The sequence below is a fragment of the Poecilia mexicana genome, unplaced genomic scaffold, assembly GCF_051168715.1.
Source record: "Poecilia mexicana isolate PSO_F unplaced genomic scaffold, ASM5116871v1 scaffold_15, whole genome shotgun sequence".
In the NCBI taxonomy this organism is placed as follows: Eukaryota; Metazoa; Chordata; class Actinopteri; order Cyprinodontiformes; family Poeciliidae; genus Poecilia; species Poecilia mexicana.
The window spans coordinates 12,349,530-12,375,715 of record NW_028263384.1 but is presented as its reverse complement, the minus strand read 5'-3'; the positions used below and the strand labels follow the sequence as shown (position 1 = coordinate 12,375,715).

The 26,186-nt window shown below is 38.9% G+C and overlaps 1 protein-coding gene across 3 annotated transcripts in view; it reads right to left on the bottom strand.

Annotated features, from left to right (window-relative positions):
* The window catches only part of fmn2a (formin 2a), a 43,987-nt gene that overhangs the window by 10,738 nt on the left and 7,063 nt on the right, over positions 1 to 26,186 (bottom strand). For 2 of the 3 annotated variants that reach the window (XM_088012866.1, XM_014980606.2), the window contains 11 exons: positions 23,929 to 24,086; positions 21,831 to 21,962; positions 18,974 to 19,806; positions 18,378 to 18,519; positions 15,024 to 15,111; positions 10,601 to 10,662; positions 5,903 to 5,994; positions 5,695 to 5,824; positions 3,941 to 4,087; positions 3,326 to 3,385; positions 2,526 to 2,646 (listed from right to left, as the gene is read on the bottom strand). In XM_088012866.1, the coding sequence (XP_087868992.1) occupies positions 2,526 to 2,646; positions 3,326 to 3,385; positions 3,941 to 4,087; positions 5,695 to 5,824; positions 5,903 to 5,994; positions 10,601 to 10,662; positions 15,024 to 15,111; positions 18,378 to 18,519; positions 18,974 to 19,806; positions 21,831 to 21,962; positions 23,929 to 24,086 (1,965 nt within the window). Of the gene's footprint in view, positions 1 to 2,525; positions 2,647 to 3,325; positions 3,386 to 3,934; positions 4,088 to 5,694; positions 5,825 to 5,902; positions 5,995 to 10,600; positions 10,663 to 15,023; positions 15,112 to 18,377; positions 18,520 to 18,973; positions 19,807 to 21,830; positions 21,963 to 23,928; positions 24,087 to 26,186 lie in introns of all 3 variants that reach the window. The other variant, XM_088012865.1, reaches the window with a different exon arrangement.

Here is a 26,186-nt window from a genome sequence, read left to right as displayed (position 1 = left end):
TCTGTCGCCCCAAGCGGAGGCAGCAGCTGGGGCCTCTGCTCAGTTATTGTCCCGGGAGCTATCCTGCGGCCCAAGCACATCCAGAGAAACAGTCAGGGCTGAAGGCAATGCTGCTGTTCTGAAGGTTGGCGATGGTAGCATAAAGAGAGATGCCAAAAAAAAAAAAAAACAAACTTATCTTTCTAAACAAGACATTTTCTTATTGCAACATAAATGGTTTATATCTTGAAAGCTGCAGTATTTGACTATTACAGAAAATATATTTTTTTACATATTTTTAGAATCTGTCACATTGTCGTCAATGGATGAGACAAACTGGAAAACAATTGTGCTCTTCTCCTACCTATGAATCCATGCAGGAATTGTTCATATCATTTCAGCCATCTTACCTTGCATGAATGTTTAGACAAGGAATGTTGGCCAAGTACAAATTCAAATATTTAATTGGAAAAAAAGGAATTTGATGCTCAAAAAGGTTTTTGCTACATTGTCGTGTATTGTCTGTGAAGTCATGTTCACTTCACTGTGTAATGTTTTCCTGACACATGTATTACTGTTGTCTGAAACAGAAATCAATACTGTACTGTGTACCGTTTCTTTCCTGATACATTCATAAATGTAATTAATGAAAAATACTTAAAAGCATTTTTGTTTTTTCTGCAATTCCTTTACACTTTTCAACATCAGACACTTCACCGGGATGTTTAACAGTGATCACTGCTGCTAGTTTAACGCGTCAGTGGAGCATTATGGCAGAGGAAAATCCATATTTGGAGAAACTGCTCTGAAAAATAATTGATTTAACAGCAACGTTGCATAAAGAGTAATGATGAAAAAGGACTGTTTGGGGAATTGTTGATCAGGCTGCACAAACTCATCCATGTAGACATAAAGGCAGCTAATTTCCGTCACCTGCAAACTGTTAAGGTCTTGGAAAGTGTTTTGCATTTGGAATTTGTTTTAAAATAAAGTGAAGAACATAAAGCATAAGCCATTCATTTTCTTTTACCTAAACACCATAAATAGCATTGGTATTTATGTATATCTAAAGTTTCTCTTAAACCTCCGACGTCATAGCTTTGATTTAGGAGATATGTAGACATTTGTAAGTGAAATACAGTAAGATTACTATTTAAATGTAATTTTTTTGGTTCTTTTGTCAGCTTATTGTAAGAAAATGACAAGAAAATGTTATGTTCCAGGGTAAACATATGATTATAATTAAAACATGTTCAATATATCTCTCATTCTGAAAAAAAAAAAAAAAAAAAATGCATTAACCTGTTAAATGCAAAACATCTTGATGGAACTGTAATGCATTTTTAATATGAAAAAAAAAACACTGCACCTAACTTTGAAACATCAACTATATTGATTGTTTTGTTTCTCAATTTCCTTTGGCAAACTGCTGAAACACCAGCGTCAGCATTCATAGTGAAGTTGGATGTTCAGAAGAACGACGTTGGGTTTTAAACCAACAACATATAGACAAAAGACAGAGCGAGCCGTCATTGGGTTTCTGAAACCTTGCAAAGGTCCTAAGCTAAGCCCTGTTACAGATTTATGATCTTTGCTTTCGGCCTCATGGACGATCGGTATCAGAATCGGCAGCAAAAAACCTGATCGGATCATTCCTCCGATCAGGTTTTATCTTCCTCATGATAAATATTCCTATTGGTACGTAGTAGCAATAATAATAGTTTCCAAAAAATGATCTTGGACAGTTTCAACATATTAGTAGATTATCAGCATTTGTTTGGTAGCTACTTTAGGTCTGCAGGGTTGGTACGTCTTTGTTTTTTTGTTTTTTTTTGGTTTCACTGTGGAGAATTTGTTGGATAACTATTTTGAATGACCTACACTTCCACTCCTCTTGTATTACGCCTTTCAGATTTTAAACAAACTGATTTACATGCCTCTATTGCCAAAACGGTGGGTGGTTGGCAAACAAATGGCTAAAGATCATCTAATAAAAGAAAATATGAGTCAGTCTTTGAAAGAGTGATGAACAGTCCTTTTCTCTTTCACAGCCACATTCAGCTTTGCTAGTGCAGTTGATGAAAGAGGGTGGACAGGTAGAGCAATTCCCTGGCCACAATTGCAAACTTCATATATTCTTAACTTGGACTTCAGTGAGACGGTAATGGCATGCCAGGTCTGACAGAGGTTTATCTGAAGAGTCGCATGTGGTTCTGGTTACCTCGTCTGTACGACAAACAGATGCTATCTCTCTGTTGATCTGCCTCCTCAGTCCGTGCGTAACCATAGCTGGTTACGTTTGGAAAATTACGATACATTTTGCAAAAACCAATTTTAAAACGCGTCTCAGATGATTTAAAAAAAAAAAAAATAAGATTTACGAGGCGATAAATCAAATTGCCAATGCAATAGCAACATAATTTGATTGCTTAGCAACACCCAAAGTTTGCAACTTTGTAAACTTTCACCAAATTTACACTTTAAAATTGATGGATACGTCAAAAAAAAAAAAAGAAAAAAAGTGTAATGTAGGTTAGCGGCAGTACCATTTAAATCTTTCTTCAGCTTGCGCAGATCTCTTTCAAAATCCTCAAACTTCATTTGGGAGGCTTGAAAAAGGTCCTGGGGCTCAGGCAGAGGGTAGAGGCACGTCTCTCTGCCAGCATCCTGATAAATGACAACACACATACAGGCCTGAAAAAAAAAATAGATATGATGCAAAACACACCACTGTGTCACAGTCAATCTTCCTCAAGGAGGGGAGGGCCTCTCCATCCCAAACACGCAAAGGCAAGATTTAAATAAATGCCGTCAGAGACAGACACAGACTTGTCAACAGTTTAAATGTTTTAGAAAAAAAAAATAGACAGAAAGTGTTATAAATATTGAACATCATCCTTAATGCAGAAACTACGTGTCATTTCACACCATCCGAGTTTCTAAAAGGCCATTACAAGAGCTACATCCATGTCACGCAGGTTGTTTTTGGCAGGCTGAGTTACTGAGTTCATTTCATCTGGAGCAGCAAATTATTTATGCTAACACTTCTTTGGAAGCGGTGCCAGAGAGCCAACTGAAGATTTGAATGAAGCCAGAAGAAAGCAGAACATAAGCCAGAGATGAAGAGGGGAAGGCAGGAAAAAAAAAAAAAAAAAGTCGTATGAGAATAACAAAAAGAGAGATTTGTCTCTGCTGCAAATGAGAAAAGGGAAAATAAATAATTTGATAAAGGATAAGCCATGGTATCCTCTGGCAAGAGAGGAAATGAAAAGAGCTCTGGAAGGATTTCTAAGCAAATCAGACTAAAACACGGGAGTGATTCAAATAAACAGGAACCAAAACATACCTCATCAAAGTGCTTCAAATAGTAAGCAACAATGTAAGACAAAAGACTTGTGGAGTTATCCTAAAGAAAAGGACAAGAAAGAAAAACATTAAAATAAATAAACCAACATCTTTTATTTATTAATTTGAAGCAGCATGTTTTAATTTGTGCTGACAGAAAAACGAAGAGCGATCTGAGAAGCTGGTAATAAATCAAGACAATGGAAGAGCAATGCAACAAAACACAATTGTGCCTGACTAGTCATCATAACTCAGAGTTAGTGGAAAGTTTAAGTACTTGCTCGTTCCACTGCTACATACACGCACGGCACCCTTTCCTTTTATGGGATTTTTAAGGACACACTGAGTATGTTGTGATACTGACTTCGAGTTGTAAACAGACAGACTTGGAGTCTAAATTCTTAATGGCTATTGAATATGGGGCCTGCGAGATTCTTTCATATCCAAAAAATTACAACTGAAAATGTGATAATGATTTTGAAATAAAATAAGACAATAGTTTCTAATGTTAAACTCGGGACACAGGGGGATGGAGGTGGAAAATTTAAGATTTGGTCATTCAAATGTATGCATCTAAATGTACCTTTAGACCAATAACACACCAACACACACTCACACAGCTTTTGACATCCTTCAGTTTTGGCAGGATGTCCAAGGTGAAGCCATCAGCCTGTCCCCGAGACCGATTCCCTCCGTTCATGAAGTTGCCAAACGCTAACACAAGGCCAAGCACCTGCAGCACAGCCTCACTGCTTTGGAGAGTCTGCAGTAAAGCAGAAGACACGAAGCTTTTATAATTTATGTGCTTTACACATAAATTACAAAATATGAACTTTTTCAGATACAAAGTAGAGTGTTGTTCTTCTGTGAAGAAACTTGATGACTGATGTTCAATTGTTTTTCCAGAAATAATTTGAAAACTGTGACATGCATTCGTATATCCTCTCCTGAGTCAGTGCTTATGTTTATGTGCTGCAATTTTAGCCATTTTTGTTGTCTGTCTCTACCTTAGAGCAGTATTACTATGCTTTGATCATTGTCCTTCTGACAGTGATCGACATGAACGCTGCTTCATGCCCACGTCTTTAAAGTCATTAATGCCTCATTTCCACTGAGTGATATGAAACTGGTCAGTGTGATGCAGGATGCCATTTTGTCTGCTGTAGGCCGTGGAACCGACCCACACCACACCATTCCTGGGGCTCCTTCAGTTGTAGGTCCACAGGACAATGGCATGGTTAAGGCAGAGCTACTGGCATCCCATAACACAGTCCAATGATTGGAGGACAGAAAACTGCTTGAGACCCTGTTCGGTGTTTGGGTTTAACTCCGCCTGCCCTGTGAGAGTCCAATTTACAGTGCAAACGCTCTCCTTATGCCAGAATATAAAATAGCGCACCCAAATGCACTGACTGACCACTGGTGACCTTTGGGAATGAGGTACAACAGACTTTCTTCCTGGATTTACCCGTATTTAGCTTTCATCTATCTCTTTTCACCAGCTTTACTGCCCCCTACAGCATGATGTAGGTCAGTGTTATTCAACCCTGGTTCCTCAAGGCATGTTTTAGGCATTTCCCTGCTTCAGCACACATGATTTCAATTGATGGCTGATTAACAGGCTTTTGCCGACTTGTGATCATCTGAATGGGGTGTGTTGCAGCAGGGAAACATCATAAACATGCAGGTCAGTGTGCCCCAACTCTGCACCATGGTGTGTTCAGGGTCATGTGCAGAGTTAGGTTTTCCACTGACACATTGTTTCCATGCAAGTAAAATTTTATCTACCTCCCCTGAATTGTGGATCCCTGCTGATCCTGAGTCAGTAAAATTAATGTTCCCTTTTCCCAGTCTGTCATCCTGTGAACCTCCAAGTCTTGGGTTAGAGTTAGACTCTCATTTCTGGCCATCATAAGTTTGGGATATTGTTTCATAATAAAGCTTAATTCCTGACATATCTGCAAAAAAAAAAAAAAAAAAAAACCTCTGATGCCTTCACCAAGCAGTTGTAGTTATTACATGCAGGCAAACTATTTCTTATAAGGGGTGACTACTGAGGACATTTACCTAGATAAGATTTTATTTTATTTAAGATTACCTAACTATTTCAGATTTTATTTAAGGGTCCCAGAATTATGGGGTCAGAGTGAAAATGTATGCCTGTCGATTTTTGTTTACCATGAACCATGCAATATTTCCCTTTGACTTCACAATTGTGCACTTCTTTGGATTGGTTTGTCACCATGCTAAAAACAAATAAATCAAAGTTTGTGGTTGTAACAAGACAAAATTGGAAAAAATTCAACAGATGTGAAAAATGTTTAATGCTCAATGTATTAAAATAAATAAAGAAAAAGGCCAACAATTCACCTTACACACTCTTTGCAGGATTTCGATTTTACGCAGAATTGACGTGATGCACTCGTGAAAGGTTGATTGGAACAGGATGCAGAACACCCGCTGGGAGAAATTGGGAATTTGTGATAACTGGAACAGAAATCTGGAGACGGGACAAAATTAGTTAAATTGACATTACAATTTATGTGTTGAATTTGATTCCTGATATTTTTATTCCTACTGTTCTGGCTTGTCCAGTGGCTTTGCATCATCCTTGTCTTGGCTGGATTTCATGTGTTTCTTAATCGACTCAATCTCATCATTCTGAGCCCTCTGTCAAGGAAAAGTGCAAGGTGAAATGAAAAATGTACACCATGAAAATGAGCGAAATGTGATGCTTTCTTTACCATAATCCTAAATGACGTTCAACAAAATTAAGTTATAATCAGAAAAGAAATTAAACCATGACAGCAGAATTCAGACGCAGCTTTTGAAAAGCAAAACTGAAGGTAAATTAATAAGTTGCAAATGTCCAGAGACCTTTAGAAAGCTGAAGGGATTTTAAATGTTCTCTAGATGATGATCTGAAGAAAATTCAATTTTCTTTAAAGATTTAAGGATTTTATTACAAGCCTATCACAAATCTGCTCAAAATCCATCAAATCCATTCAGTTTTATTCCCCTACAGGCTCACCTTCTAGTTTCTTTCTTTTGATATGAACAAACTAAATCTCAACTATAATTTTTTTTTTTTTTTAGATTTACTTTACAAGTTTCACAAATGCCATAGTTGCCTTCTGCTTGATTACATTCCTGACCATTATCCTGCTGCCAGGCACCGGACCGCAGTTTTATTCAAGGTGGTTTTATAAAAGCAGCCAGAAATGCACCGTCATTTCACAAGGAGGAAAGACAATGGATGTTAATGTTTTTGAAGGAGATAGGTAAAACACTAAAACCATCATCAGGAAGAAAATGTAAACACTGTCTCCTGACGTTGATCGACCAACCGGTCCGAGTCTCAGCACTTTGGTTTTTCCAATCGTCCCTCCTGTCTTTCTCCATTTACCCCCCCCCCCACCCCCTTCTCTGGAGTTTGGCCCCGGCATGGATCCTTGGAAAACATCAAACACCAGCATCAAACGAACTGAAAGCCCGATTAGTATTCTACACACCGCTGCCTTGTGTCGGTAAGGGCAGGCTCTTCGAGATGTTTTCAAGTGTAAATATATTTAACGCAAAGCAGATCCTTTTCAAAGGGCAGCGGCGGAGCCCGGCAGTGTTTGGTGTAATTGGGGACAAGTAGGCATTAGCGTGTGATCCTTGAATTGCTAGGGCATGTTGGAGCGGTTGTTAGCATGAGAAATACAGTCCCATGTGGAATATCCAATGCAAACTCAAGTAGGATGATATTTTAATGCTAGAATCCTAGTGGTAGCCAAGTGGTATTCATTAACTAGGTTTCTGGTGCGAGGCTAAACAGATCCAGTCAGAGTAGAATCACTGTTTAAGTCACTCAACTTTCAACATTGAGGTTTATGAAATTTATGAGTAACCCCCTGGTCAGAAATTGCATCATTTGAATTCAATAATGGCACCAGGTGCTCGGAAAAATTAACTCTTCAAAAGATCCATTTTATTCTGCTGTTTATTACAACCTTGCTTTATTTAAAATATATCCACGTTCTGAAGTTTCTTTTTGTTTTTACCTCCCTCTCAACAGTCTGCAGTTCAGATTTAGCAGCTCTGCACTCAACAAAAATGTGAATATAGACTTTATTCTGAAGCTTAATTTCTAAAGTATTTATTTTTTGCTCATTATTCTTGGCGATGTGCCTGGTAGGTTGATTATATTAGTAACTTCTGGTATGACGAGATCTGTAACAGTTTGTGTTTGTATGTTGCAGGTCCCATTTTTGAAGTACCTGGTTTGCAGTTTAACTAATATCTTCTTTATATATTTTATGATAATCACACACTTATGAACATTTATGTCATTTTAAAGCTCAAGCTTTTCCAAAAAAAGCCTATGTTGAGTGATTTCTGGCTGTAACTTCATTCAGACAAAGCTTTACCCGTGGCTCCAGCTCCTGAATGTTTAACTCGAACACTACAGGATTATGGATTCTTCCGGCCGTCAGACAATTTCCATGAGTTGGGTATCAACAAATGCAGAATAAAGATACAAAGGACCGAAGAATCAAAATAAAAAAGAAAGTACTTGCTAGGGTTACGACCGAACACCCAAGAGGTGTTTTTGCTTCTCAAAAAGGATTAACAGCACAGCTGAGAACAGATCAGGTTTGACTTTAGATGTCAGAAACAATGTCTAAACTTGTTAAATGCTTTTTCAAAGCGGCAAATAATTCACTAGGGAACAGCATCACCACCTTAACATCCAAATAAATAAGGTCAAATCCTAGAAAACACCAGATCAATTCTTTTATAGATTAAAATATTTTTTCATTAGCTAAGGCAGATAATTATGCAGGAATATGTAATTAAAGTAAATTTTTAAACCATCCGAGAGATGAACCGATATGACATTTAAGATGTAAAAATTAGCCACTCTTGTTCTAATCAACAGATACAAAAGGTCAAAAAAAGAATAGATGTATAATTTGAAAACAATATGGACATATATATATATATATATATATATATATATATATATATATATATATATATATATGAAATATGTGAGATCTACATATATGTAGACCTCACATATTTAAATATATCCGAATTTCTGATGCTGTATTCAAGCATCTCTGCGTGCCATGTTTATAAACATGATCATTTGTAGCATTTCTTAATCGGATTCTGGGACATTGAGGCCTCGTCATGACCTCGATGACATTTCGCTGGCTTAAGCTTAAAAAAAGTCCTCCTAACCCGCACTGATATAAGAGGAGCGAGATTAGCGTTCCGCCGTCATTGACCTTTTCTGAACGGCGGTGGCCTTGTTCAGACAACCCCGCCGTCTATAATCTGTGGTTGGCAGACTCTGCCCTGCCTCCGTGCGTCTCTATCTGCGAGTGCAGTGTATACACAACTGTGCGGTTCGACTTGTTTGTTTGTGAGCATGTTTGTGAGAATGAGAGGAAAGGAAAAGGAGTGAGGGAGAGTAGCTTGTGATCTAGCTCCTAGCCCAGCGAGTGAGGGTGTAACCATTAGGAGCCCCTCGCATTCCTCAAGACAGGCTGACTGTGCTGCCAACTGTGGTTTAGGGGGCTGGAGACCCACAGACAGGATGGAGTCTTGCAATACAAAAGAGAAACAATTTGGCTCCTCGACTCAATAACACAGCCTCAGGCCATACAGGGGGAAAGGAGAGAGAGAAGGGGGCTTGAAGTCTCAGGGTGAACGGAGAGGTTGGAAGACTTTTGATCCTAAGTTATGACACATTGGTTCATGACTACAGCTCGTCTCAAGCCACAGTCTCATTCCCATGATCAGCATTATTAATATGCCTCTGGCGGCCAAAGGTCCAGGCCTCTTCTGTGTAGTGGTGCCAAAAAATCCTTTCGCAGGAATTTCACAGCATCTTAAACATGCTTTCCATTGACATGTGGAAAATATGCTCATTTTCATGTTCCATAATTTACTGACCTGACTTTAAAGGGGTCCTGAACCGTTTCATCTGGGCAGAGGAGATTGATGAATATGGATTTACTCTATATAAAAGAGAGCCTTCATTCCCAATATGAAGATATATTAAGATGTACTGATGACAGCTCAGAGATTCACTGCTAATGTCATACAATCCAGAGCGCCCATCATGCTTGGCAAAGATTTCCAGGTTTTTAAATCTTACTTACTCTTTGCTGTGACACAAAACCTTCTCTTTTATTATTACAAAAGCCGAGTCATTTTCATTCAACGTCTACAAAAAAACAAAACAAAAAAAAAACATGTTTGCTACGTAAAAGCACTGATTTTCTTCCAAGACAGACCAACACATGAGTGGCAGTCTAGCCAAACAGCTCACATACCAGTACGACTTGTGGTTTGCCTGTTTGTTTTTCTGTCTAATACACACTTCCTTTGTTCGCCCCTTTCAAGTTGAGTAAGAGCTCCAGTAAGGGACATTTGTTCAGTGATGGGGCATCTCTGACAATGGAAATCTCATTTTATTATACAGTAGATAGCAAATATGTTAAAGTGCGTTTTATTTCCCACATTCTAGTTGTCATCATCTATCCTGTCCTCTTCTTTTAAAAGTGTAGGTAGGGCAGAAAACCCTAGAAATTCATCTCATCGATGAAAATTTCCAGTTTTTTCTAAGAGAAACCACTTTGGCATTCAAAGCGTCAAAATTGTCAAGATCTTCAAAGCCACGGCAGTGACTGGAGTCAAATGTAGTGAGGCAAAAAATAAAATACAATGACTTCAGAATGGACTCCGACATTACCAACATTGGCTTGTGACTTTACTTGGACCTGGGCATTTTGACTTTGGCCCCGTCCCCATGGAGACAGGACGAAATGTGTCCGGCAAGATATTTTGTTCTTTAGGTTGCAAGTCCACACCGATCCGGCATTTTGGGAGGTCAGAAACAATTATTTTCGAAAACGGATCAGTTTCAAAATAACGGCTTCATGTTTCAGTGAGTATTTTCAGTCATCTGGCTAGGTCACATCAAGACTAGGGAACAAAACAGACTTATCTACTTTGCCCATCTTTTCTTAGGGTTATTGTGTTACCAGAGAAAACATTGGAACAATTTATCCATTTCTTTCTTCCTTTCATTGTAAGGTAATCTAAAATTAATCTAGACTTTAACATGCTGGCACTTAGTGCCGTGTTGTTCTTTCTGAAAGCAATTTATGTCTACTCCTAATTCTTACTAAGACTTCAGATATCCCTTTAAATAAGCTAATTTGAAGAATTTATATTTGCTATACCTGGACGGCGGGTGATAATGAAGCTCACTCACGTTTTCATAAAGTGCTTGCAGAGTCTCCAGATCAACAACGGTGTTGTCCATATTTAGGACAGCTGTGGACAGAACACAAGGGTGACATGGTTAGTGTTAATACTAACACCGAGGCATGTCTTGACATTTCTTTACCTTTAAAGAACACAATTAGCAAGTCAGAAATCACAGCAGCACAAACAGAGCCCCTCTTTCATAAGCAACAGATTAAAACCGTTTGTTTGACATAAACCACAAAACAAGACTGAACGCCTTCTCAGATCTAAAATTCCTGCTTCCCAAGGCCTAAAGGTAGCAGAGAACAAGGGTAAAATTACCCCATATCACATGCCATGCGCTGGGAGTAAGTAAAGTTATCGGTTCTCATCGGGATAGCATGTGAAAAGCCACATGCTGTACATACGTAGGACTTAGAAATCTGTCAAAGACACAAAGATCTGTCTTTGAAGTTCTGTGTTTGAATTCCTCGTGTCGCCTTTTTGTCTCGGCGCGAGGACCTGGCGCCCGCAAGCATTAATCCTTTGAAAGTAAATGTTTAAAGACAAACAGAGCCGGGAGATCTGTGGTGTCGAGGCTGAGGTGTTGCCGTACACACAATCGCCAAGTGAAGCAGTCAACACCTAGATGTGCAAGTTCATCATACAGAAGGTGTTGAAGTTATTCACATTGTTTTGACCTGTTGGAAATCTGATGGAGATTCGAGTGTCAGGCTCTCGGAGGAAAGAGTGAACATGATGGAGGGAAATGTTATGAGGCTTTGAGAGCAGTTTCAAAATAGATGAAGGAAAAAAAAAAAAGATTAATTAGAAAAACTAAGACATGGGGGAGGAGGGGACATAAAGCTTAAAGGTAAATTTGACACCTTGAAATTGACCTCAGTCTCTTTCCATCACATCATCACAACAATCCGCCTCCGTGATGCTGTTTCCATTCACAGTCCAACACTCCGTTCTTAGAAGTGTTGGATGGGGAAGTAGTTCATATGATAAGCTCAGCAGACGCTAACTGCTGCTGCCACTAGTTTGGAGGAGTTTTGGAGGAAGGCAGGAGGAATGGGTGCTCTGTGGGGTGAGAGCTCGGCAGGATCCTTCGCTCCAAGGAGTAGCTTTGGGTAAACAGGCGTTGCATTGTATGAGTAAGAGTTTAAACACCTCCTTAATCGGAGATCAACTATTTCTCAAACACATGAAAGAATCAATGCAACACCCTGTGTATGCGTTTTGATGAGGGAATAATTCTAACATGATATAAAGCTAAAAAAAAATAAAATAAAAATCCACTTAAATGGATGTGAGCTCATACGTCGTTTTTGAAACTCAAAGTGTTTGAAAAATCTAAATTAATTCAATCACCACTGACTACTTGAGGGCCTGCTTTGCCTCTGTTGAAGTCCGGCCTTCCCTCTGGACAAAAATCTGCATATTTCTGATCAGCTCCTTCCCTGCGTTCTTTTGGACACGTTTCATTCCTCAGAAGTGACTACAAAACATCCTATTCTGTTACGTTTACCATTTGGTTCTCATTACCATCCTTGCCAGTGTCTGTGTGGGTACTTTGATTTGGAACTACGGTAGTTATTTTAAAAGAAGCAGGTGAAAGTTGTGTCATCGCTGTGACGTGGAAAATCCAATCATGTAAAAAAAAAAAACTTGGGCCTATCTGTCCACACGTATCCTCGACTGCCGCGTGTGACCCCAGCACGGCGGCGCCGTCAACCACAGTGTTGTCGGGAGAAGAAAAAGAAAAAAAAAAAAAAAACTGCTGCTCTAAAGCCTCACAGGAAGCAGAGACTGCACGGAAGTGTCCTATGAAACATATAGTGTGTCAGCCAAGTCTGAGAACAACCAACAACAGCTGTGAGGAAAGTAAGGGGAAAAGTGTTGATTCCCCACTGAGCGGCTGGGCTGCTCTAAACCAACAACAAAAGTTTAATGATTCATAACTTGTTTTTCTTCAAGTTAAACCATCCAAATGACAGCTTTGGTAGTCACTGTCACTGTTGTGGAATTCAAAAGGAAATTAAACTGATTCACAACCCCGATTTGGAGCATTACAATGCTTTCATGAGTGACTCTTTTGCCTCTCTAAACAATCTGACGCATAGGGACATAAAATAATTTCAGATAAATAGGATCTCTAATGTCTGTAATATGTCAGAATACTTTTCTAATTTGAATAAATGTTAGAATCCAAACATTCTGGGAATGAAGCAAAAGATACTGAGAATTACTCCACCAAAACCGCCAAAGACACACACTATGTTCTCAGTCTGTGATAAACTGAAGTTTCCAATTAGTGCTAATTATAGAGCATTTCAAAACTGTCCTAACATAGGAGATAAATGGCAGCGTTAATGACAGTGGCCCTCTCCTGCCCTCCTCCTCTGACCCAAAATGGATGCGTCAAATACATTAAAGCTGGAATCTTAACATTTACGTGTGTAATAGCTAAAGATGCTGCAGGTTTTAAACCGTAATAAATGTTAGGGTAAGAAAAAAAAAAAAAAAAGGGAGAACGAAGAGTGTTTAGACACACGGATGAGCGAAGACTGGAGCGCAATCAGAGGGTAACTAAAACAGGAAGACTGTCGGTTCCCATCAACGTCTCCAGGATGACTTCACCTCTACAAAGCCGCCTAGACAAGATGGTGACAACCTCAGAGAGCCGGAGAGCCGCAGAAAAACATGATGTGGGTGTTAAATGCGATGAGATTACAAAAAAATGAGAGCAAGCAAAACCAGAGAGGAGGAGGCGAACAAAAGGCTGAATAACTCAAGTGACTTTTAGTTTGATGACGTTCCAAAGCGAGAGGGGAGACTTTACACAATCCGAGTACTCTCTCAACAAATTCCAAGATACATTTGTTTTATACTTGAGCGTGCAAAAAAAAATAAAAAATCTAAAAAGATTTTTTCCAGAATTATTGTTAGCTTGTCTTCAATGCTTTTCATGATAAAGTATTTCTTGTATTGCATTATTAATTTTCTATCAAACATGAGTGTGATTTGTGATGCCACAAATCCCTATATTGAACATCAACGGCCGCCCAGTCTGACTCAGCACTTCTCTCGTAGGAATGGAGGATGGATGTGTACAGCGGCAAGTTTCTGTAAGCTTCTTAGCGTCAAGCTAGTGCATTACATACGTCAGGGGCAAATATTAGTGATTGGGTACAATTTTAAACTTCATCAAAGTCCATGTTTCCAGCAAATAATTGGTCCAGACCCTCTGTAAGAAGCAAAGTTTAGAATAAGGGGCTGGGTTTTACCAAGCTTGACTGTTTTTATGCAACCAGACACATTTCTGATGACTCAAATTTATCTGTAGTGCAAAAAAGGAAATAAGTGTCGAAACCTCCTTTTAGCCAGCTCACATTTATCGCATACAACGCGCAGGGGAGTTGAGCCAGGCGTTGTACTAGAGAAGCCTCCAGTCACTCTGAACCAGTGGACCGGTTCTGAAACTGTAACCTTTTAAATCTTTGGAATGCCTTGATATTAGTAACTGAGATTATGGTACTTACTGGAGCCAGCTACAACCCCATGTTTCCATTGGGAAAAGAAAAAAAAAAGAAAAAAAGTCACATTAATATACAACCTAAATGTCACGGTTGGATTTTTCCGTCCAGAGACAGCAATTACTGAAAACTTTAAGTACTATGGATTAGCCACAGATTACAGCTTTCTTGAAATGATGAAACAATCTGTAGGAATATGTTGTAACAAAAATAGAAACCAACAGAGCAATCATTTTTTTCATTTGACAGCTGAAGGTTTTACTGAGTTAGACTCTCTAAAGTCTTGTCAGGATAATAAGACTGCTTTTGTTGGGGAAGTATCAGTGGATTATAATGAGATTGTAAAGCCTAAGTAGCCATCTTGTTTCTTTAGGTTGATTGTACCTGCTGTCATGATGATTAATCATGATAATCTTAGGATTTCAACTCAAAATCTGTGCTCACTTATTCACAGCTTTTATTTATACAGTAGGATTGAATTTATGGAGCTGAAGTGTTTAGCATTGGTATGGTTATAAAAAAAATAGATCACACTTAGAAAGCAGTATAGAAACCAGGAATAACTATATACAGAAAGACCAACATTGGAAATGCAGAGGAATGAATGAAAATCACAATTTTTGTGAATTTTCAGAAAATATCACACGACTTCCATCTTTCCCAAATAAATGCACCACATTTCTGTCTTGTACTAAATAAATCCTACAGTCAGTACATTATGAGGTTTAATATATATATATATATATATATATATATATATATATATATTTTTTTTTTTTTTTTAAACCGCATTTGAGCCAAATAAAAGTATCACAGTGTCACTTTGTTTCTCATAAAGTACTGCAGTTATTTGGCAGAAACTCAAAATCCAGATTCAGGAAAAAAAAAAAAAAAAAAAAGACTTACCATTCTGGATGTCCTTCATATCCAGGTGAATACTGGACATCAGAATCCCGACAGCTTGTGAACGCTTGTTGCTTAACAATTTCACCACCTACGAAATGAACACAGGCACAGCAGCGGAAAGGTCAGGATAGGTCAGAAAAAACATGTAAACAAAAAGCAAAGCATTAGTTTTAGGACTCAAGACCATTACAGTGTGTTTCTTTGTGGGAGCAAGAATGTACACTGCAAATATTGATAAAAACACATTACAACAGATTTGTTGCCAAGAGGAAAAAAAAATTAGCAGGATTTTATGAATTAAGCTTCCAGAAGTGATTACACCTAAAAAAATAAAAATAAAAAAAAAAGTCTTGTGAAATTTTGGCTCAGGAATCATGCGAGTCTACAACAAGTAAACAATTTTCTAAACAGAAATAAAGTCAATCAAAATTACATTAAATGAGTCAAAACCCCAGAGAGACAAGGACCGGGCATCTTAAACACAGCCTAAAGTTAACCGTTCACTTGGGCGTCACCCAACACTAACATCATTATTGTTTGTAGCTATGAATATGTAATGAATGTGAATTAATAACACACACTGGACAAATCCTAAGCCACAGTGTTCCTTAGTAAGCAAAAGCGTGAACGGGATTGAAGAGAATGAACAAGACGGAAAACCCGAAGCTTACTGCGATCCAGACAGAACCCTTTCACTGAAACCAGATCACACAGACCACAGACCTCGTAAACATACAGGAAGTTGTATCACCAGGCCCCAAATGTCTGTTTCCCTGGAAATAACCACAGCTTTGATGGGCATGGACTGATGCGATACTGACTGGGCATCTCTTTTTAATAGGCCAATTTATTCTATGTAATCCAACAGAAGTATTCACACCATTTCCACTTTTTCACAAATTGTAAAGCTACAACCAATAACTTTACTGTGTTGGATTTTTAATTATTCAAATTTTGTTTGCTTGTTTTTGTTTTAAAAGGAAAAGAGATACAATGGTTTATGTTTTTCCAACAAAATCTCATGAGTGCAGGCTCCAACATGAGTTCTTTTGGGATCATCTTGCATTCACCTCAGTTCACCTCTTCATCAACTCCAAACAGTTTCTAATGTGTTCGTTTTCCAGCACACAGGGTTTTGTCAGGCACTGCTGCAAACGCATAAACAACTTTAACTCATAACAAAACACTTTTATTGACTATCATTCCTCTTAAAAATCAAAAATTCCATCAACGCTCCCAGCAATGATTTATTCTTCATAACATTCAGCTTGATACAAGGCAGAAGATGGTTTTATGCCTTTCTTAAGCGGTGCCTGAAAGATTCATCAGATGCAATGGTTTAATATTCTCCACGGAGTTGCTTGTTTGTCCTTTTAGTTTTCCTCTGAAAGAAATCGTTTATTCAATTATTGTAACGTCTGCCAGTATGGGTTGTCATAAATCCTGTACAGCTCTAAAAAAACACGTCGGAAAAAAGCAAACTGAAAAGTTGAACATGTACAAGTACAATAAGTTTAGAAAAAAAATTACACAACTTTTAGAAAAATGGAAGAAACTAGATTATCTGAATGACACACACACTCTACAATGCATTGTATATCTATATTTTATAATTTCCCTGAGGGAAAATCTTAAAGGGATTAATAAAGTTTTTATCCATCCATCCATCCAAGTTCAGAACGAACATCTTGAACCTAAATATCTCACTTTTAGGCCTTGAAATGTTTCTAATTCAGTAAAATTTATTATAAACAGTTCTTAAATGATATTTAGTTAAACCCTAAATTAATAAGAATAATAAAAAAACTTGAAAACAGTTTGCTAAAACCCATCGTCACCATTCTGAAACTTAATATATGGTGTAGGTGAAGAATACAAACACACCAGTTTACGTCAGCAACAATTGAACCTAGCTTAGTTGCGCAGTTGAAAGTTGAGTTATTTTTGCTTTAATTTATTAAGTCTTCTACTAAAATGATTGTTTTAAACAGGCATTATTTTTCACTCATAGAAATGTGCAGAACACTTCGTTTTTATTGAACTACAGGGCAGGGTAACACTTTATTTGAAGGGGGTTGAATAAGACTGTCATGACACTTTCATAAACATGTCATAACACATGTCATGAACATGAATATTTATGACTGTTGTCATAAAGTGTCATTCGGTAAATTATGACACAATACAAAGGTGACATTATTCAAAATGTCTTTGTTATGACAACTTGACATGAACCAAGAAATCATTACTGATATAAATTTGTTATAAAATAATTACTGATTTCACTTTAAAAATTAGGTAACTTTATGTTATTAAAGGTAAAGTTTAAACAGTAATGATTTCTTGGTTAATGTCAAGTTGTCATAACAAAGACATTTTGAATAATGTCAACTTTGTATTAAAAGTGTCATAATTTACCGAATGACATTCATGACAACAGTCATAAATATTCATGAAGGCTTATTCATGTTCATGACATGTGTTATGACATGTTTATGACAGTGTCATGACAATCTTATTCAACCCCCTTCAAATAAAGTGTTACCCAGGGCAGTTTACTTAAAGGTAAGCTCCGTGTGTTTGAGCAAAACTTTCATAAACTTTAAACTTGGCGCGTCTCTGGAAAGTTTTATGTTAATTTTATGGTTCGGTTCAACGTCTCATAAACTAAAAGATTTCCCAAAAATGTTTATGCCTTAAGACTAACATTTCATCTCTGCCATAAGCATAAAGTATCCCCTAGAGTGTCAATTAGATGGGTAAAACGTAGTTCCCCTGTGCAACATCATTTGTGATTTAGACGCATAAATTTGACCAACAGCACATCAATTTAAGGATGACGACAAGCGCAGCTTTTAAACTGTAGATCAAATGTTTGACTTGGAAATTGATGGAGTGGCGTAAAGTGTATTGGGGAGAGAAACAGTCTCGACTATTAAACCAATTCATACAGAAAGCACAATGGGAGGAACCACACCATGAAATACAACTCCCAAGCTTCTCTTGCTCTCCCTCACTAATTTCCCTTCCCGCTCTCTCTCAGCAGTCATCGTGGCTGTGAGGTTTCCTCACCGCACGCGAGTCTTTGGCTCGGTGCCACTGGATGGTCACAAGGGAGTCGGTTGGGAGCCAGAGCTCACACCACATAATAACTGTCTGGCTGCAGCAGTTCCTCCTGCCACTCAAAGTGACTCTGGGAGCGACAGTGAGGAGAAATGGAAAGAAACGAGGCATGGATGGAAAGTGAAGATTGGGAAAGCTCCAAAGAAGGCCAGAGGGGAAAAAAAAAAAAAGTAACAAAATCAGAATAGAGAGAGAGAGAGGACTATGCCCAACAGTCAGGAGGACATGTACCTGTTTGGTCTTTGATTTGCTGATTGTGTCTGAAATTGGTTTCTTCTTCTCCTTAACAGCACTTTTGGAGAACAGATCCACAAATTCTCCGAAGTCAATTGTTGGCTCCTCGATTTTTTCCCACACCAGCGGTCCGGGGATTCTGGAGGCAGGATGACAGATTAACTATTTACTTTTAAAACAAGAGAAGTTTAATATGTCATTCCGTGGTTGAAAAAGTATACCGAAGCTGTTTTCTAAGTACTTATTTGTCATCTTTTGGAAACTACAAATCCTCGTAATACACTCGTGTAGCCCATCAGTCAACAAACTTAGAATCGAGTTTCTCACTTGCAGCAGAAATTGAGAGATTTATTTTTAGCAGCCGTTCATTCAGCTACATTTTTTCAAGCCCTAATAAGGGAAGAAAACCTGGTTAGACTCAATCCTGCCCTAACCACAACGCCTGGATTGCATTGCTTTCATTTTCCACAAGGTTAGCATCTCCATTACCATCACAACATGTGGCTGATCTTTATCTTAAGTGGACATGTTTCCTCTCAAAAATCTCTACTGTTAAAATGTCTGTGTGCAAATGATCCATATCTGCCCCGTACTTTTTAGCGTGCAGCTGGATGCGGGTCCAGTAGAGCGGCTTCATTGGCTTGGGGGGCTCTATCACGGCTTTGGCAGGGTTCGCTTCCTGAACCGCCAGGGAAGAAATGGGACCTGGAGGTGGAGGGATGCAGCCTGGAGGAGGGGTTCCCATTCCCAGTGGAGGAGGTGGTGGTGGAGGAAGGGGTCCCATTCCCGGTGGAGGAGGTGGTGGTGGAGGAAGGGGTCCCATTCCCGGTGGAGGTGGAGGTCCCATTCCCGGTGGAGGAGGTGGTGGTCCTATTCCAGGCAGAGGAGGTGGTGGTGGAGGGCCAAAGCCTGGTGGAGGAGGTGGGGGTGGAGGAGGGGGTGGTGGACAAGGTCCAAAACCAGGTATGGGAGCTAGAGGAGGTGGAGGTGGAGGAGGAGGAGGGGGCAAGTCTCTTGAGGTTGGAGGGGCAGCAGAAAGAGGGGGAGATGGAGGACTTTGGGCGTTGCCGTTTTGCTGCCTCTCTTTGCAGGTGCACACAAAGCTTTCTGTAGACTTGAGGCTGGAAGATTTGACTGAAAAGGACTTGGGGCCAATTCCTCCATTTAGAGATGCATCAAATTTAAACCCCTCATCCACAGGTGAAGTTTGAACAGATGCCTCCAGTCTTTCTGCACTTTTCTGCGAAGCCTTGGGTTGTTCGTTTCCCAGAACTTCCACACTGTCCTCGCCGCTCTTCGCCAAGGAGGCCCGATGCAGGACAGCGATCTTACTCTGCAGCTCCTCAATTTTCTTCTCCAGCTGAGGGATGAGGCAGTTTTCATCCTCTGAAGATGACTGGCCTGACTTCAACCTGCTGGATTCTGTCTGTCAATGAACAGCAAAAAAGAAAAAAAAAGGAGGGGCAGGGGAGAAATTGAAACAAATACAAATTTTAAGTTGGTACAAAGATCCCAAATAATAATAAAAACAAATAAAGTGTTAGTCTGTGTTAGTCTGTGAGATTTCCGTGTTATTTTTTCTGGCTTAAGGTCTATTTGCCACTTTGGATCCCCATTTTTTGCACATTACTGTTGCGTTCGCTTCCGAATCCTTTCATAGTCATGAATTTAACCATTACTTCTTGTTAGTTACACATTTTGTATAGCATAGAAATAATTGTGAAAAATGCTCCAATCTAACACAATTGAGCATCTATTTACGGATATTCCTGAACATCTGAAGAGCCTTCACTTGGTAGACCCACAGTTGTGGTTTTTATTCTGAAAAACACGGCATTAAATTTTAAAAACTATACCGATGTGACCCGAGAGACCGGGAGTCGTGGCTCAATTAGTTGCCTCGACTTTTATTTTACTGTTCTTGAAATCGTGGACGTCGTCTTGGATCATTTCTCTAAACAAGCCTGACCTCTGGTGGACAAAACCATTTTTACAGGGTAAGCCATCAAGATGTTGCAGACGAACCAGAAATCTGAGTAGGTCAAAAAAAAGAACATCAAGTCGAGTGCATTCCTGAATATTGGGAACAACATCAAACAGATCATTTAATGTTGCATGTGAAGCCATCATAAAACGTGAACATTTTCACTGTATAGTCCATAATCGCATGGTTGTTTTTAACTGACCAAGAACAAGTCCTATACTACTCAAGTCTCATAGTAATTTCCTGTCCTGTCTGGCATGACGTGCATTTGTGCTCACCAGATTAATTCTTGCACCCTTAAATAAAATTTCCAATTATTCACTACTTTGCTTTGATCCATCACACAAAACCCCGATAAAATACGCTATATTGCAAAAGCATCGGCTTGTCAGCCTTCATATGAATTAATCCATAGGGATTACCCATCATATTAATCTGAAGGGATTACTATGTTTCTCCATCCTTTGCAGCTCTAATAGCTCCTGCTCTTCTAGAAGCTTTCTAAAAAAATTAAGAGTGTTCATGTCTTTCAGAAACAGATTTACTGAGGTCAGACAGTAACTTTGGATGAGAATACCTGGCTTGCGTTGTCCGTTCTATTTAATCTCAAATATGCTCTTTACGAGCTCAGGACTCAGGGTCAGGCCAGTAAAGGTCTGCCATACAAAGGTCACTCATAAGGTATTAATGGCTCTTGTCATGTACACTGGTTGATGTTCAGTCTGTCCCTGAACTACCTCAAAGTTAGCAACATAAAATTGTCTAAAGTGTCTCGGTTTGCTGAAGCATTAAAAGTATTCCTGAAAATCAGCTTCACATCATAACCTGTGCTTCACCAAACTTTTTACGCCCAACAACATGCAGCCAGGCGAGAAGCCATCGCCAAACTCCTCAACTGGATTGGCAGCCAGAGAGGCAGAATTTGCCCTCTAGAGAAGACATCTCCACTCTGGAGTTTATGCTCCGCCATAAACCATTATATGAAACTTTTCACACCATGCTCTGGAGCTTATCTGAAGGCCACATGAAGTTTGGAGGAAGTTTTGAACCAGTGACATTCAAGTTCTGAAAGTGACCCATCGTGTACAGTTGCTTGCAGAATCAGTGTAGGTGATGAGGTGCTGGATTTTAAACACTTTGTGGCCACTGAAGTGATTGGACTCTGCATTTAATTACGTGGATGGGTGAGTAAATACTTTTGGCAATATAGTGTACAATTACTTTTTACCATGTCAACTTTTTCAAACGGCGAACAAGTTTGAGGCGTACTTTTGCAAGACTATAAATGCCAACTGAAAAGAAGTCACCTCAGCTTGGCAAAGGAGGTGATGCTTCTTTTACTAATGTTGTAAAATTGTGTAAAAAGAAAAAAAAGATACAGAAGAAAACCTCTCAGTTTGTCCTCATCTACGTTTTGACAGTCAGAGACTTAACATTGTCCAAGGAACGGGGGCAATGTAACTGACCTGAAAGTGCAGTGCACCGGATGGCTTGGACGATGAGCGGTGCAAAGGGGATCTCAAGCCTCTCCCATACAGCTCCCACAAGTGGGAAGACACTGGGAGCCCCACAGATGCCCAGGTGTACAACTGCTCCTCCTGTGCACAGTTTACAAAAGGAAAGCAACATTTATGACACTTCTACACCTCATTATTAGAATAATCAAATGTTTAAGCAATTATATGTGCTCCATATCTTAGCCCGAAGGTCACTTCCCTGTCTGTATATTAATCTTGCCATCTATTTTTTTCTAAGGTGAAAACTCCCTTAGCAATTGCAATTATATGGACTCATATAGCATACGTTTACCAGCATAAAATATTTTGCCATCAAAAACAATTTCTTTGAAAAGCCATTAGATAACAATTGAGAACGTTTTTTTGTAAATGTTGTGCAGATTTGGAAAAAATAAACGCTGTAAATTATAATTTTCCTGTCATTAGCAACAAAATCTTGAAACCCATTAGAAGTGTTTTCACAGACTGAAAAACGCACAGTCCATCTTCGAAAGATATCCACCTCCTTCTCAGAATATTGGGAAACGACCGGTGTGAGGTTGTGTGTGATGCAAATGGGCACACTTTCTTTAATGCTTATTGCATTTAGGCTCAGATGACACACTCATGTGTGACGCATTATTCAAAGACGTTGAAAAATCTTAAATTGAACTGACTTTCATGCAGGATTTCGTGCTGAAAAATCGAATATGAATGTTCCCACTGAAAAGCTGATTTAAATTAGAAGGATTAGATTTTGGGTAAAACAAGGACGGCAAAAACAAGCAGTTCTTTTTTTTTTTGTCAAATGCCTCAACTAACACAAGCGGTCAGAATGTTGCACCTCTAAACACAATCAGACCAACTTTTCATCAAAAGCTCACAAGGGTTGTACTTTCAATATGTAAGTCGCTGTGCCCCACTTCAAGGTCTGCACTTTCGACGGCAACAGTAAAGGTTATTCATGGTTGAGCTGAACAATGCAGAACTCCAGGGCACAGCCAGAGCGGTGACAACTCTGTCCAGTCGTGTCATGATGAGCTTTTTGTGGGGAAGAACAGCCTGAGCCCAAGGCACGTGGAGTCGTTGCATAACGCAGTCAGCAGATGGGCTATGCAAGCACAGATGCATGCTTGTGTGTGAGCAGGCGAGACTTCATGAGCATTAGAGGGAGTCCGGTTAATCCGACGCTGCCAAACGCCGCCAGTATCAACGTTTCCGGCTGGCCTTTTGTATCAGAATATCTCTAATACACTCCTGCACGTACCCCATGGCAGAATTTACAATGAAGAGAGTTTGACAATGACGTTCCTAGATATAACAACAACAACAACAACAACAACAACGTGGTTTCTCCACTTTTGTCTCCATCTCGGATCCTCGTAAGTAAACCTGCACTGAAAAAAAAGAATGGGTAAAGATATACTCCAAGAGCACACAACAATACTGTTCAGTTAGAGGAATCAGCTGCCTGAATGAAGTACCTTGACAAAAATACCCCGAGAAAGTCGGTAAGTAAATTAGATGCTTCAGTGATTCCATCTCTGCTGGAAGAGGAATGGAAAATAACATTCATGAAGTCAGCTCACATGATTGGGTCGGTCTGCATGCATCCCTGGTCTTTCGCTAATAAAATTTAAATTTGTCTGACAGGAGACGGCTATGCAAACTGCTTCATATGTGCATTACACGTTGCACGTAAAAAAGAAACTGAATAAAAAAAAAGTTATATTAGTGAGAACATGTCATGATCATGTGCTCTTTCAGCCACATCACCTCACACTAATTTAGTTTTCCAAGCAGAAATTCTGTTAAAAGGAAGTACAGGGAATATTTTCCTTCTGGCAAGGAACGTCATACTTGATTGCAGAAAATGTAAAGCAGTGAAATTCTATCTTCTTGTCTAAAAGGGGACAGACAAAAGGCTTAAATGTTTGTATACGTGCACTAAAAATGTTACCTCCCTGCCTAGTTTTACAACATCAGTGGAAAGGCTGGAGCCAAGCTAATAGAATTAACTTCATTTCTGAAAAAGTGTGTGATGGCAGAACATGGAGGGTGGGCTTACACTGAAGATTGTGGAGACGGTCCCATCACTGCGGTGCTCTGTGTTGCTGTCACTGAAGGGGTGCAGCAGACCATGGGCAAGCATTCGGTGACACAGTTCTTTTGCCTCGTCATCTGCGTCCCCATGGTGGGTGCAAAGCTTTTCCAACAGAGTCTGACCTGCCAGCAGAACAGAGGAGGATGGAAGTGAAAAACAAGCTGAACAGTTGTTCTGAACCCTGCAGTTTGTCTGTTTTAGTGCAGGATTAGCAAGGAACTGAACAGACACTTTGTTAATCCAGCCAGTTTGGAAAGTTTCAAATTTAGATGCGATAATGAAACACCTTCCTGGGCAGACTCTGCTAACACATGCTGAAACAAGACACCAGAGATGTTAATTGTTGCTAAATGTGTGAACTGTTGCAAACAAGTACCGATTAAAGGGTGTAAGGCATTCAAGTTGCTGCATACCACAGCTAACTGCTTTTATCCCGCATCTAAGTATTGTACACATCAAAACGAGTAAAACATTGTTGGTAAACATAATGTAGTTTACTACAAAGTCAAAGATTTAATAAAAAAAAAAAAAAAAACACACACACATATATATATATATATATATATATATATATATATATATATATATATATATATATATGTCTTTGTGAGATAATTGGTAATCTCCAGCAAAAACTCATCTTTTTTGTGTTGCAAGTCAGCAGACGTTTTCAAGGACTGGAACAAATATTCATTGTGACATTTTGACTGTAAATCATATAGTTTCATTTCAGCACATTTTGTTACACGCTAAAATAAAACTGTATTTTTGACACTCAAATCTTATTGTGCCTTCCTTCAGTTATGCCAACAATGCAAGTTCTACTTTTTTCCCCTCATCAATCTCTGAGTGTGAATCAATGAAAGTGTAATAAAGGCCTCGTGACACAAGATGCTGTGAGAATCGCTATAAAAAACACAGGTTTGAGCTGCTCTGCTCTGAATATCTAGCAGTCGCAGCAAATGTGTGAAATAGCTAAATGAGTTTTCCTCTGCCTTTCCTTCGTTACAACCTGCAAACATTGCATTATGATCAATATCACATGAACTTATAAAGTCATGACAGAGTGTTCTCAACGAAGAGGTAAATCTGATTTTAGTGCTGAATTTCTTTAACGGCAAGGCACCTATTATTACACACTGGTCAAATCAGATCTGTGTTGGATTTGAAATAAATATTTCCTAGAGAAACTGATCCAGTCTTCATTGATAACTTGCATATTTTGCAGATGTTCCAACATGTGAAGTGCATATGTATTTTTCTCTGTCATTTTATATACTTTGCCCTTAACGGCAAAGTAAAAAGTTGGCAATTTTCTTCTGTAATTTGAGTCAAAAAAAAAAAAAAAAAAGTTGATCATGCATGTGTATATATTTTGTTCAATTTGGCATCCCTACAGCTGCCAAGCAAATACATACATGGCTGATCACTCTGATGCGTATTGGTGCATTTGAGAATATCAATATAACTCAGAATGGGTGCAATGATTACAGCAGTTTTCCTGGTAATCCCTGTATGGTGTATTAATATTAACTCACTCACCACCATGACCATAAATAACACTGATTGTTTCAAAATGTGTATGAAATATTGAATTCTGCATTTATTTAAATTCAGATGCTTGGACTAAAAATCTAGATGCCAAGATCTCTAGAAACCATGTCCAATTGTAAGTTTCATTGAGAAAATAAATAGGCTCCCACCAGACCTTGTTTCCCTCCTGCAGGCAAACTGTCACATGTGTTTAACACTAGTGCACGTTGATGAGTTCACGAGAGGCCATGTGTGTTTTTATGTCGAAGCTAGTGGAATCGGAAGATGTCATTGCCACGGGTGGGAAGGGTGGGTGGGGTGCAGATCTGTGTGCCTAATGCATCAGGACACAAACATATAAACAGCTGAGGCTCTGAAAGACCCCACAGCCTAGAAAAGGACACGGCACCATGTAGGTACACTGAAGCATCTACTCTGCAAGTATATTTCAGTGAAGAAATCTAACTGGTTTAATAAACTTAAAAATAAAAGTCTGCTCTGCTTAAAATTCATATTTCGAAAACAACAAATGTAAAAATGTAGTAATAACTGAGTAAACATTTTAAATACATTTTAATTGGCAGGTTCCTTTAACTGTAACCTGAAAATAGGGAAACAAATAGAAAAATACATCAAATGTTTTACTTACAGTAATGATTTAGAGTAATATTAGAGTAATTGTAACTCCT